This window comes from Sorex araneus, chromosome X (assembly GCF_027595985.1).
Source record: "Sorex araneus isolate mSorAra2 chromosome X, mSorAra2.pri, whole genome shotgun sequence".
Lineage (NCBI taxonomy): Eukaryota > Metazoa > Chordata > Mammalia > Eulipotyphla > Soricidae > Sorex > Sorex araneus.
Genome location: NC_073313.1, coordinates 145,427,891 through 145,442,588, shown reverse-complemented (window position 1 = coordinate 145,442,588; position 14,698 = coordinate 145,427,891). Strand labels below are relative to the sequence as shown.

General features: G+C 38.8%; 1 protein-coding gene across 2 annotated transcripts in view; it reads right to left on the bottom strand.

The window, feature by feature from the left end:
- OPHN1 (oligophrenin 1) overlaps nucleotides 1-14,698 on the bottom strand; it is a 530,418-nt gene that overhangs the window by 268,866 nt on the left and 246,854 nt on the right. For both annotated transcript variants that reach the window (XM_055122033.1, XM_055122034.1), the window contains exon 6: nucleotides 5,773-5,874. In XM_055122033.1, the coding sequence (XP_054978008.1) occupies nucleotides 5,773-5,874 (102 nt within the window). The remainder of the gene's footprint in view (nucleotides 1-5,772; nucleotides 5,875-14,698) is intronic.

The window sequence follows — 14,698 nt, the reverse complement described above, 5'->3', positions numbered from 1 at the left end:
GACAGACAGACACACACAAATGTACACAGAGAGAAAGAGACAGAGAGAGAGAGAAGTGTGCAATCTGCATACAGGCAGGTATTTCGGGCAGGGACTGGGAACAGTAGTGGCAATAAATGTCACTGTCACTGTCACTGTCATCCCGCTGCTCATCGATTTGTTAGAGCGGGCACCAATACATCTCTCATTGAGAGACTTATCGTTACTGTTTTTGGCATATCCAATACTCTCGGTAGCTTGCCGGGCTCTCTGAGAGGGGCAGAGGAATCGAACATGTGTCTGCCACGTGAAAGGCGAACGCCCTACCGCTGTGCTATAGCTCCAGCCCATTACTATCGCTCCAGCCCACTGGCAGTAAATGTACATTGATAAAAAGGTGGTTGTTGAAATACTGTGTGACTAAAACTCAATCATAAACAACTTTATAACCAATGATCTCACAGTGATTCAATTAAATTATCACATCAAAAAGGTAGTATTACATACTATAAATAACAAATATCCACATAAATACACAGAAATTTTAGCACTGTAGTCCCGTTGTTCATCGATTTGCTCAAGTGGGCACCAGTAATGTCTGCATTGTATGACTTGTTGTTACTGTTTTTGGCATATCGAATACGCCATGGGTAGCTTGCCAGGCTCTGCTGTGCAGGCAGGATACTCTCGGTAGCTTGCCGGGCTCTCCAAGAGGGACAGAGGAATCGAACCCAGGTCAGCTGCATGAAAGGCAAATGTCTTACCCGCTATGCTATCACTCCAGTAAGGAAATTTTAATTTCTTTAAATGTGAATGGAATTAATTACTCCATAAAATGACACAGAGACACTGAATGTACCAGAAAACAAAATCCAGCCTTCTATTGCTTACAGTAGACACACCTGGACACCTGTAATCAACACAGGAGGAGACCTGCGTTAATGGTTCAAAGACAACTATACAGAAAAATGGCATTCTCTGACACAATTCGAAAATCACAAAATCACAAAAATAGAAATCATATGAAGTATCTTATGAATTACATAGAAACAAAAGTAGAAAACAATTATATAAATAAAATATCAAAAAGATGAAACACTAGGAACTAAACAGATACTGTAAATAACAACTGGATTAAGGAGAAAATCAAAGAAGTAATCAAATAATCAAATGATTCCTCTAAACAAATATCAATAAAGACAACAACTACCAAAAATGTACAGAACAGAACAATAGCAGTGCAAAGTGAATATTTTATTCCTATTCACCAGTATCAGGAAAAAATAAAGAGTTCAGATTAATGACTAACCTCTCAGCCAGAGCAACTAGAAAAATAACAACAAATGAATACCAAAGAAAACTGAGGGAAGTAGATACTAAAAGTCATACTCTTCAAGTTCTTAAAAAACACTGAGGAGAGAGAAGAGGCCAGGCAGTCTGGTGAGCAACGCGGCCGGAGAAATGCTCCGGACCGGAATCCGGGCCAACAACACCAGGGATCCAGACAGAGGAGGTACAGCTGGGACGCAATCTCCAAATGGAGCCCTGGCGACACTGAGCAGCAACTGACACGGCTCCGGGTTGTGGGACTGGAACACATCCGAGCCGCGGGGGGGGGGGGGCACTGCAGTGGGGCAGCGCCAGCCCGAACTCCAAATGGCCCTGGCCGCCGGAAGTCCCGCCCTCGACCCACCCTCGGCACCATCTTGCCACATTGAACAGAGAAGAGGCCAGGCAGTCTGGTGAGCAAGGCAGCCGGAAAAATGCTCTGGACCTGACCGGGCCAACAACACCAGGGATTCAGACGGAGGAGGTACAGCTGGGACGCCTTCTCCAAATGGAGCCCTGGCGACATTGAGCAGCAACTAACACGGCTCCGGGTTGCGGGACTGGAACACATCCGAACCGCGCAGCCACACGACCTTTTCTAAAAACTGAAAACATACAATCTTTTAATGGAAAACCAATTATTAAATGCTTCCTTAGTAAGGCTGTCTTTCTTGGGGGGAAACTCCAACAACAATAGTGAGTTTTGTTTTGCAATATGGAACGTAATCAAGGTAAAGGGAAAATGAAGTGAAATTCATCAGTTATACAGTGGGGGGTGGGGGGCGGGGGGTATACTGGGGATTCTGGTGGTGGAATATGGGCACTGGTGAAGGGATGGTGTTTGAATATTGTATAACTGAGACATAAACCTGAAAACTGTGTATCTTTCCACATGGTGATATAATAAAAAATTTTAAAAAATGGCTAAGACAGAAAGAAAAAGAAATAAACAGTTCACTGGAAAAAAAATTATGGATTTCTAAGTGACTCACTCTAGTTCTCTTTAACTTTATTTACTTCCATTTGACTCACCCATTTGCCACTTTCCTCATCACTTTGCTTTTCATATTCCCCTTTTCATGTCATTTCCAAACACGAGCTTTTCAAATATAAAATTATATTGTAAAAATAATAATTTAAATGTATCTCTTAATTTTGATATAAGAATCTCAAATTATTAAAAATCACTTGTTCTTTCTTTGGAAAAAAAAACATTGAGGAAAAAGGAATTCTCCTAATAGTTTCTATGAAGCCAGTATTATACTCAAACCTAAAACAGCAACTACTAAAAAATTATATGCTAATATCACTGATGAACATCACTGCAAGTATAGTCAAAAATCCTACAGAACAGAATCTAGCTATATATCAAAAAGATTATACACCATAATCAATAGGGGTCATCCCAAGAATGCAATGATTCAGTATATGCAAATCAACTAATATAAAATACCATATCAACAAAAAGAAAGGTTAAAAAACATCATATCAACTGATGTAGAGAATGCTTTTGATAAGATTGAACACTCATTGCTTTTTTAAAAAAACCTGTAAAAGTAGGAATAGAAAGATCATACCTTGAAATAGTAGTGGCTGTAGGATTACATAGCCTCAGGTAGTTTAGGTTTATTGGGTTACTCCCATCACAGTGCTCCTATTCCTGTGTTTATTTGTAACTTCTTTCTTAGTGTTCTGTTGACTTGTAAATATTGTTTTTCTCTTCTCCTTGAGTCCTTTGCATAGTTTATTCAGAGCAATGTCCTTTTTGTATGGACACAGGAAGACTAAGCAAATGCTATGCTTTTGTAACCTGGGAGTCTTTTGACTCTACATGATATTTTCCTCCTGGGCATCTGTTCTCTCTACCTAAGCCTCAGCTGCCCTTACTTCCTAGCACCCGCAAAAGCAGGGTCCCGAGGAGGGAGGAGACGGACCCAGGGCCAGCAGTGAGTGTGTGCTACCCTGGCATCAAGATGGGCCTGGCCAAAGTGCCTAATGCTTAACTATAAGTTAAGAGCTTGATCATGGACAAATGTTGTCATGATCCAAACAATGATAACTAGATCTGGACCCTGCTAGGGTGAGGAATGATTAATCTGGCCTGAGTGCTGTAGTCTGAGTCTGTGGCAAGATGTTGCCAGGAGAGATGCCTTGCATGCCTCAATGTATCTCTTGCTATGTCCATACAAAAATAACTAGTATTAAGATGTTAATGAGTGTTTGGACTAAGGAAAGGAGAAAAACACCTTAAGAGTGAGGAAGGGCTTTGGAATGCCCTGCCCTCAGGAAGGGCTTTCTTATGTTGATTTTGTTACCTGGCAGTGTGTAACCTAGGGGCAAGGGTGAGAGAGGAAAAAGGGAGGAGAGAGATGAGAATGGGAGTTGCAGTAGATCCAGAGAGAGGACAGAGCTGGGAGTGCTGGAGATGAGAAAGATGGAAGATTGAATAAAGGGTAACTAATCAGCAACTAGCTTGGTCCTCATTCTTCCTTAGCCTGTCCTTGACCACCGGCAGTCCCAATCCAGCCCATACACAGCAGTTCCAGAGCACAGAACAAGGGCAGTGAGACAGAGCTGCCTGGAGAGCCAGTGAGTGCCTTAGTTTTTTGCAGTGGCCATCTACCAAAAAAAAAAAAAAACCCACAGCTAATATCATACTAACTGCAAAAATTGAAAGCCTTTAACCTGAAATCAGAACCAAGAAAAGAATGTCCAATGTCAGCATTCCTCTCAATATAGTTTTGAAAATCCTTACCACGGTAAATCAGATGAGAAAATGATACCAAAAGCATCCAAATTGGAAATAAATAAGTCAATTAGCACTATTTGCATATGACATACTATAACTGAAAACCCTAAAGACTCCACCTAAACCTTTCCTAGAAAAAAATCACAGCAGTAAGATAACAGGTTACAAAACTAATACACAAAAATCAGTGATATTACTGTATATAAAAATGAACCTGAAAAACAATTTAGAATGTATCACCTTTGAAAAACAGTGCTACAAACATCAAATACCTAGGAATCAACTTAACAAGGGAGGTTAAAGACTGTTACGATGAACACTATAAATCACTACTAACAGAAATGAAAGGTAACAGGAAATAGAATGACATTCTCTGTTTATAGATCGGAAGAATCAACATTTCATTTTTCTAATTATATCACTATTTGATACACAATTACAAAGTAGTTCATGAAGGAGTTTCATTCATTACAATTCATTACAATGTTCCAATAATCATCCCTTCACTAGTGTTCATTTACTTCTACCAATGTACCAGTTTCTTCCTCCCCCTCCCCCCAACCAGCCTGCCTCTATGATAGACACTTTTCTTTTATATGTTTCCTTTATAAAAATGATTCATTGTCCTAAAAACCGTACTATACAGATTCAATGCTTTACCCTTTAAAGTTCTAGTACCTATTTTCAAAGACATGTAACAAACTACTAAAATTCACATGGAATCATAATGCTCCCAAAATAGTCACAGCAATTCTATGGGTGGGAAAGAAAATGGGAAGCACTGGATTTCCCAACTTTGAGCTATACCACAAATCTATAACAATCAAATCTGTATGGTACTAGCTACATGGCATAAAAATAGACCTACAGACAAAATGGGACAAAATTCAGAGTCTTAAGTTAAGCCCCCAGCTTTATGGTCAGCTAAACTTATTAAGTGGATCAAAGAAAATCTCTTCAAAGAAAATTATATCCACATGTAAAAAATTGTAACAATAATTCACACCATTTAAAAAGTAAACTGAAAGCAGACATAGCAGATCTAGAGATTCCACCAGAATACATAAAGTACATTGAAGAATACATCAGCAGAACTTTCCAGGAAATGAATCACAGGGGACTCTTCAATTAGCTGACCATAGTGGCAAAGACAACAAAAACAAAAATAAACAAATGGGATCACATCAAAATTAAAAGCTTACATGCCGTGGAAAAAATATCAAACTACAATAAAAGCATCCTACTTTATGGGATAAGATATATGCACACAATATATCAAATAAAAGACTGAACTCTAAGATTAAACATTTTCATAAAGAAAATCCAAGGACCTCATCCAGAATGGGGAGAAGAGATGAACAGTCACTTCCTCAAAGAAGACATAGGGATGTATCTTCACTCATGATTAGGGAAATACAAACAACAGTGAAATATCATCTCATGCCTGTGAGAGTGGTAAAAGAGAAAATATCTGGAAATGGCCAGTGGTAGTAGCATTGTGAGAAAGGATTACTCACCTACTATTGGTGAGAATTTCATATAATTCAGCCTCTATGGAAAGCAATATGGAAATCTATCCAAAAATAGGAGGAGCAGGACAGACAGTAGAGTGGGTAGGAGCTTGCAAGCAGTTGTGTTCAATCTCAGAAATCCCATTTGGTTTCCTGAGCCCCAGCACAAGAGATTCCTGAGTGCAACAGTTTCTTTGAACTTACCTCATGCAACTGGGATTCTTTCTTTTTGGAAGACAGATGTAAGTGTCGATCAAGCATGGAATAAAATCTCTCACCATCCTTTTCAAATTTCTTTTTGCGCTCCTAAAGTTGTGGGAAAGAAAGCAAAAATTAAGATACATACATATATTTATTGGGATATATATCTTAATATGCATACATACTGTCACTGTCACTGTCATCCCGTTGCTCATCGATTTGTTCGAGCGGGAACCAGTAACGTCTCTCATTGAGAGACTTATTGTTACTGTTTGTGGCATATCCAATACACACGGGTAGCTTGCCAGGCTCTGCCGTGCGGGCTCCATACTCTCAGTAGCTTTCTGGGCTCTCTGAGAGGGGTGGAGGAATCGAACACAGGTCGGCCACGTGAAAGGCAAAAGCCCAACCTCTGTGCTATCGTTCCAGCCCATACCGGTGTCTGATTTTATGTGAATAATATCTCCTGGTCCCAGGAAAAATATAGATTTTACTTTTGCATAATTTTTAGTGACTGAAGCAATAGCACAGCGGGTAGAGCACTTGCCTTCCATGCGGCCCACCCAGGTCCAATTCCTCCATTCCTCTCGGAGAGACAGGCAAGCTACCAAGAGTATCCTGCCCACACGGCAAAGCCTGGCAAGCTACCCATGGCGAAATTGATATGCCAAAAATAGTAACAACACGTCTCACAAAGGAGACTTTATTGGTGCCAGTTCGAGCAAATCGACAAACAATGGGATAACAGTGCTTTTAATTCTACATAAAGGATAATTACTATTGTTACAACTGAAGGCTCCAGTTGCTGCTATCCAGGAAATGACACTTAAAATGAGTCTGTATACTAGTTCCCTTATTTCCAATAATTCTTTGTTGTTTTTGATTTTAAAAACATTATTTTGATACCATGATTTGGAGTACAGTGGGTAGGGTGTTTGCCTTACATGGTACTTACATGTTTGCCTTACATGCAGCCAACCCGGGTTCGATTCCCAGCATCCCATATGGTCCCCCGAGCACTGCCAGGAGTGATTCCTGAGTGCAGAGCCAGGAGTCAGCCCTGAGAATTGCCCGGGTGTGACCCAAAAAGCCAAAAAAAATTATTTTTGCTTTTTGGGTCATACCTGGTAATAAAGGGGTTACTCTTGGCTTTGAACTCAAGAATTACCCCTGGCAGTGCTCAGGGGACCATACGCGATGCTGAGAATCAAACCCGGGTTTGCTGCATGTAAGACAAACACCCTACCCACTGTACTATCGCTCCAGCCACATCTGATTAAAATTTTTTTAATTGGCTTTTTGAACTCTGGAGAAGCCCAAGTTGTATATTAAACACATACTCCTTTCTTTCTCTCCCCTTTTGCTTCTCTCTATAAATGTATTTCAAGGAAAACTATTTTTCTTCACTTAAAATAAACAATTCAGCTATGCCTTATTTCTAGAGGCAATATGTAACTGAGAAGGAAATCAAGACAATGATACAAAGACAGACAATGAAATGAGAAAAATTATTTACCCAACATCCATCTAATAATGAGTAAATATCCACAATACATAAGGCATTCATAGGACTTTGCTTGAAAAAAAACATAAAACACCATCAAAAATGAGAAGAAATGAACAGAAAATTTCTCAAAGAAATACAAATGGTAAAATAAGAAAAAGTGGTCTATATCACTTATCAGGGAGATGCAAATCAAAACAACAATGAGATCTTATCTCAACCCATAGAGACTGGAACACATCAAAGGAACAACTAGTGCTTGCATAGATGAGGATATAAAGGGACTCTCATTCACTCTTGATGAGAATGCTGATTAATCCAGTTTTTCAGGAAAATAATATGAACATTACTCGAAAACCTGAAAATTGAGCTTTCATAGGACCCAGAATCAATGTTCGTCGGAATATGTACTAGGGACCCCAAAATGCAATGCAGAAAAGTTATCTGCACTCCTATGTTCATTGCAGCATTATTCACAATAGCCAGAATATGGAAACAACCCAAGTTTCCAAGAACAGATGAACACATAAAGAAACTATGATACATCTACACAATGGAAAATTACATGGCTGTTAGGAAAAATTAAATCATGAATTTGATTATATGAAGATAGACATGAAAAGTACCAAGCTTACTGACATGAGTCAGAAAGAGAGGGATAGATACAGAATGATAGCATTCATTTGCGGATATGAAAAATACTATGAGAATAATATATAAAGTAACAGAATCTAACAGAACAACAAAACACATGGTGATCAAAATGGTAAAAAAAAGAGGGAAAGAGAGACTACTTTAAGCATTGAAAAAAGAAAAACTTCAAGTACAAAGGAAATAACATAACAATCACAACAGATATCCCATATGATACCTTACAAGCAAGAAAAGAGTGAAATAACATAGTCAAAGTGTGAATTAAAAAGCTATCTAATACAGGCAGTCTGGTGAGCAACGCGGCCAGAGAAATGCTCCGGACCCGAATCCGGGCCAACAACACCAGGGATCCAGACGGAGGAGGTACAGCTGGTACACCTTCTCCGGATGGGGCCCTGGCGACACTGAGCAGAAACTAACACGGCTCCGGGTTGCGGGACTGGAACACATCCGAGCCGCGCGGCCGCGCGACCTTTTCTAAAAACTGAAAACATACAATATTTTAATGACAAACCAATTATCAAATGCTTCCTTAGTAGGGCCGTCTTCCTTGGGGGGAAACTCCAACAACAATAGTGAGTTTTGTTTTGCAATATGGAATGTAATCAAGGTAGAAAGAAAATGAAGTGAAATTCATCAGTTATACAGTTGGGGGGGGCTGTGGCGGGGGTATACTGGGGATTTTGGTGGTGGAATATGGGCACTGGTGAAGGGATGGTGTTTGAATATTGTATAACTGAGACATAAACCTGAAAACTTTGTAACTTTCCACATGGTGATATAATAAAAATTTTAAAAATAAAAAAAAAGCTATCTAATACAAGTCTACTACTTGGTAAAGTTGTCTTCTGATTTGAGGGAGAGATAGAAACACTCTCTCAGTAAAACAAGAGCAAGTGACATTTACTATAACTAAACCAACACAGAAATATTTACCAATTGTAAATACTTACCAATTTACCAATTGAAATGGCCAAGTGAAAAAAAAGTGAAATCCAACAATAAAAATAAAAATATTAAAAATGGATACAATTTGGAAAAGATGGAGGTAAATATCAATCACTGCAGATGTCATAATATTACATAAATACCAGAAAGAGCCCACTAAAGAGCTCTTAGAAACAATTTATACAAAAAAAAATGGCTGGCTAAAATATCAACGCAGAAAAATCTGTGCATATGTATATATAAATAATAAATTAGAAGAGAAATTGATCAAAATCTGTACTCACCAAATAGTATGCCTGAACTCAACTATAAATAGCTTTGTGAATAACAGTACCTTAACAAAGTTACTTTAATAATGTAAATAAAACTTATGAAATCTAGTTCAACAAGCAGGAAAAAAATAACCACTCTAATAATCAAAAATAAGGGACGGGTGTTCGAGCATTGTGTAACTGAGACTTAAGCCTGAAAGCTTTGTAACTTTCCACATGGTGATCCAATTAAAAAAATTAAAAAAAAAATAAAATTAAAAAATAAGAAAGGAAAGAGAGAGATTGCTCTAACTAATGTAGGGAATTTGAAATTATACCCTAGAATATCCCTTTGAATAAAAATCTTTGATGGGGATAATACTTAAAAGATTGTATGCAGCACAATTTATACTTGCTCTGAAGCCAACCATCTGAAAGTCACTTAGGAGCTATTGTTAATATAATATGAGACTGTCACCCAAGAACAGTAGAGATAAAGGCCAAGAATATTGCTCCATTGTTGGAAGCCTGCATCATGAAGGCAGCTGAAATAGAGAATGGATCACTAAGTCAATGATGGTTGGAGGAGTCGCTCAGGATGGGGGATTGTGTTGAAAGTAGATAAAGAACCAAACATGATAGCCTCTCACTATTTGTATTGCAAACAATTAATGCCCAAAATGAGAGAGAGAATATGGGGGAAATTGTCTGCCATAGAGGCAGGGGGAGGGTTGGGCTGGGGGAGGAAGAATACTAGGAACATTGGTGGTGGAAAATGTGCACTGGTGGAGGGATGGGTGTTCAATTATTGTATGAGAAACTCAAACATGAAAGCTTTGTAATTTTATCTCACAGTCATTCAATATTTTTCTTAAAAATAAGCTATTGTATAACAGATCCGGGTGCCATAGGCATCACTGATGACTAATCTCATAAGAACTATTGTCTTAGTGAAATGACTGAGTTACTGTTGGAGCCTGACCAGAGTCATGAGGAAGTTCCAGGAATTTGCTGCCTTGCAAACAAGGCTGTGTCATAGTTTCAAACAGCTAGAAACTCTAAGTGAACTGGGTTGGGGTCAGCATGTCCCAATGCAGCCACCTTCTGTTATAGATTTAAGTGTACTATGATTGGATGAAAGTTAATCAAATACCTTATTGGGTTATTTTGTAGGCTTGCATAGATGTTGATATATGGGAAGTGGGATGTAAAAATTTACAAGATGATCTGATTTACTTCATCAAAAACTTTGTTCGTAATTCGGCTACAAAATAATGTGCACTTCAAGGTGTTTTGATCTTATGTACTCTGATGAATACTGGACGTTTTAATTGTTAATCCAGTAAAAAGGGGCTGCTAAAGCTACTCAGTGCTAAATGACCTGAATGAGCTTTAGCCCTCCACTTTCAAATATTCCACACTCTTTGCTTATCTCTGCGTCCCAGAACTAACTCGAGAACTAACATCTGGCGCCCAAGGTAAGACACAGGGAGACGGGTGGAACCAGGGAGGTTTGGATTGCACTGGGTATGCATATATTCCTGGTAGGTGGACTCATAGAAAATGGAGAACTCTCCTTATGCTATAGATAATTATGTTAACACCTTAAGGTCATTAGCTGAGCTGCTGGCAAAGGTTTGAAGAAATAAGTTGTTAAGAGTCTGTTAGAACGTGCTCAAGAGCATTGTTCTTGGTATACACCTGAAACTAAGGATCAGTTTAACTTGGCAATGTGGAAGCAGGGAGGAAACGCTTTACGCAGAGCACATCAACAGGGAGATTTTTATGACAGGGAAGAATGGGGAGCCTTTGGCATAATCACCACTGCTCAACAACAGTTTCAGTCGGATTCTGAAACGTCCCTGGAAGAGGCGGGTGAGTGTGATGGCACCGCCCTGGAAAATATATGGCTACTGCAGGCCCATGTACTGTCACAGGGGAGGAGGAAACTCCTGATGAATAACTAGATACTCACATAAGTGAGGAGGAGATGGGGACTTCTAGTGGTGAAAATGATCAAAACAGAATTAGAGACCATGAAGATATTGAAAGGTTTAACAAAAGGTTAGAGAAGATTATAAAAAATCTGAATGGGTACCAAATAAAACAATGAGAACTAAACAAGTAGATCCCACCAAAAAGAAAGTTATGCCAGCCAAAATGAACAATCTGAAGCCAGAATCTTTAGCCCCTCTTTTAGAGGAGGAGCTAACAAAAATAGATAATAGGCCAAGAAAATTTGTAGTTTCGGGCAATTTGTAGAAAATCATGCTTGAAGGCCCTTTGCCAAATCTATCCCCAAATATGGGACAAGTCACATCATTTGCTTTCCCCTTGATGCACATGTATAATGAAGAAACACAAAATTCAGAGGGATATTAAAAACAGATTCCTTTTAAATTCCTTACAATGCTAAAGCAAGCTGCTGCTACTTATGGGGTTAATTCCAACTACATGATGGGCATCTTGGAAGCCTTTGTGGATACCAACACTTTGATACCTAACGATTGGCAGGCTATTGCCAAAACAATCTTGGAAAGCTCTCAGTACATACAATTTAAAGCTTGGTGGAAAAAGGAGGTGGACATTGCTAAAAGAACATGCATATTGGTGGTGGGGAATGTGCACTGGTGGAGGGATGGGTGTTTGATCATTGTGAGATTGGTTACAATCCTGCCACCGCCCCAATAACAGTAGATCAATTAATAGGCCTAGGTCAATGGGTTACTATGGATGCTCAGTTTGCAATACCTGAAGCCATAGTTATTGGTTTTAAAAATATCTGTCTTAAATCCTGGAAGCTTATTGATACTTCAGGGTAAACCTTCTGTCTCTTTTATAAAGATAAAGCAAGGGAAAGCTGAGCCATTTACAGATTTCTTGGCCTTCTTGTGGATTCTTTAAAAAGAGCGATTTAAGATTAAGGGGCTCAAGATATGCTGTTATCCATATTGGCTGTAGAGAATGCTAATACTGAGTGTTGATGGGCCATCTAATTGGCCAAGGCGGCTGGGAGAAATACCCTACATGAGTTCAACAGAGTGTGTAGAGATACAGGATCTCCAACTCATCAAGCCCAACTAATAGCTTCATCTTTTAAACAGGGAACACAAATGAATGTTTTTTATTTGTTTGTTTGTTTGTTTGTTTTTGCTTTTTAGGTCACACCCGGTGATGCACAGGGGTTACTCCTGGCTTTGCACTCAGGAATTACTCCTGGCGGTGCTCAGGGGACCATATGGGATGCTGGGAATCAATCCCAGGTCAGCTGCGTACAAGACAAACGCCCTACACGCTGTGCTACTGCACCATCCCCACAAATGAATGTTTTAAATGTGGCAAAATTGGACATTTGAAAAGGGACTGCCGCAAAATTAATTATGACAAAAAAGGGTATGTGTTTTAGATGTGGGAAAGGCAGACATTGGACTAATGAATGTAGATCTAAAAAGAATAAATTTGGAAATCCCGTCCCCAATAATTTGGGAAATGGGAAGTGGGACACGGTCAGGGGTCCCTCCAACAATAAGGGAACCAAAAATTAGATAATTCACCTTTACCCCCTGATATTCAACAAGACTCCCCCAATATACGAATGATAGCCACCTACTGTTCAGAAGTAGTCAGCACAAAAGCTGACACAAAAATTTAACTCACACAGACCTTGTGAGAGCTACAGAAGACAGTGCTTCAGCAGATAATAGCCATTCAAGATTTCAATTTGGAATCCAAAATTGTACATAACATACTGACAAACATATATGACTCTTTACCAAAAGGCTCGGTTGGAATTTTATTAGAAAGAAGAAGCCTGACTTGCCGAGGTGTCACTGTGCATATTGGTGTTATAGACACTGACTTTACAGGAGAAATTCTTCTAATGATGTCGGTTGTGGAGCCTATTACATTACTAAAAGGAGAAAGAATTGCACAACTCCTTTTGCTTTCACACATCCCAGGAAAACACCAAAACAAACAGCGAGTAGGGGGCTTCGGTAACACTAATGCAAAAATATACTGGCAGATGTTTGTAACAAAAGCTCAAACCTCCTTAACAGTGACATTTGAGAAGTTGAAAATAGAAGTTATGGTGGATTCTGGAGCAGATGTGTCAAATGCCTCACACCATTGCTGCAGGGATTGAAAAAACGTTCTGTAAATGCTACCTTTTCAGTTTGGGGTATGTTAACTGATGTAAAACAAAATGTTAATGTTTTAAACTGTATTGGCCCAGATGACATCATGGCTAATTTACAACCATATATTGCAGGCATTGCTATTACCTTGTGGGGGAGAGATTTAACTAGAACAATAGGGAATTAAAATGTCTAGAGAACAACCTTTTTGATAGGGGCCACTGCTTGTAAAAAATCTTTACCCTGAGCTGCTCTTCCCATTACATGGAAAAAAGTAGACCCCGTCTGGGTTGAGCAGTGGCCCTTAAAACAGGAAAAACTGGTTGCCCTGCATGAATTGGTTAAAGAACAATTAATATAGGGTCACATAGTACCTAGTTATAGCCCATGGTATTCCCCAGTTTTTGTAATTAAAAAGAAAATTGGGAAATGGGAAATGTTGACTGATTTATGAAAAGTTAATGAATATATGGAACCAATGGGCCCCGTAAAACTGGGCCTTCCTAATTTGGCTCTAATTCTTCAGCAGTGTAGGATAATAATTATTGACCTTAAGGACTGTTTTTACACCATTCCCTTACAACCTTATGATATCCCAAAATTTGCTTTTACTATTCCCTCTTTAAATAATGAAAGTCCTAGTGAAAGATACCAGTTATCTTTCACTGGTAAGATAACTTACCAATGGTAAGGAAAGTTATTGCCTCAAGGAATAATGAATAGACCTACAATGTGTCAATAGCCCTTAGAAAAGCTAAGAGAAAATTTACAGGCACCAAATTCATTCAATATATTGATGACATATTGCTGGCTGCCCCACAAGAACAGGATATAGAAAGCATGTATAAACAGACCTTGAATGAATTGGAATCTTGAGGCTTATAATTAGCTGTTGAAGAAGTCCAGAAAACATCTCCTTGGGAATACTTAGGACAAAATATTTGGGAAACTAAAATTATTCCTCAAAAGATATAAATTAGGAGAGATAATTTAAAAACATTAAATGATTTTCAAAAGTTATTAGGGGATATTAATTGGCTTCCACCATCTCTTGGATTTCCAACTTATGGCTTACAAAATTTATTTCACACTTTGGAAGGCAATACTGCCTTTACAAGCCCACATAAACTTACAAAGAATGCAGAACAGGAGCTTGGTATAATAGAACAAATTGTGCAACAAGCTCAATTAAATAGAGTTGAGCCTTTTTCTAAAATCAGTTTAATGGTGTTATCTCCCATTCACAAATAGGAGTGGTAATACAAGATATTAACAGTGGAATTGAGTTTTCTCCCCAATAAGTCCAATAAAGCTCTTTCAAAATAAGCTACTAAAATATCCAAAATCATATCTAGGCCACTCTCCACACATTCGGAAGAGCCTCACACTTGAAGAAACCAGCAGAGGAACCCAGGTGTGGAGGACCCGGGGCTGAG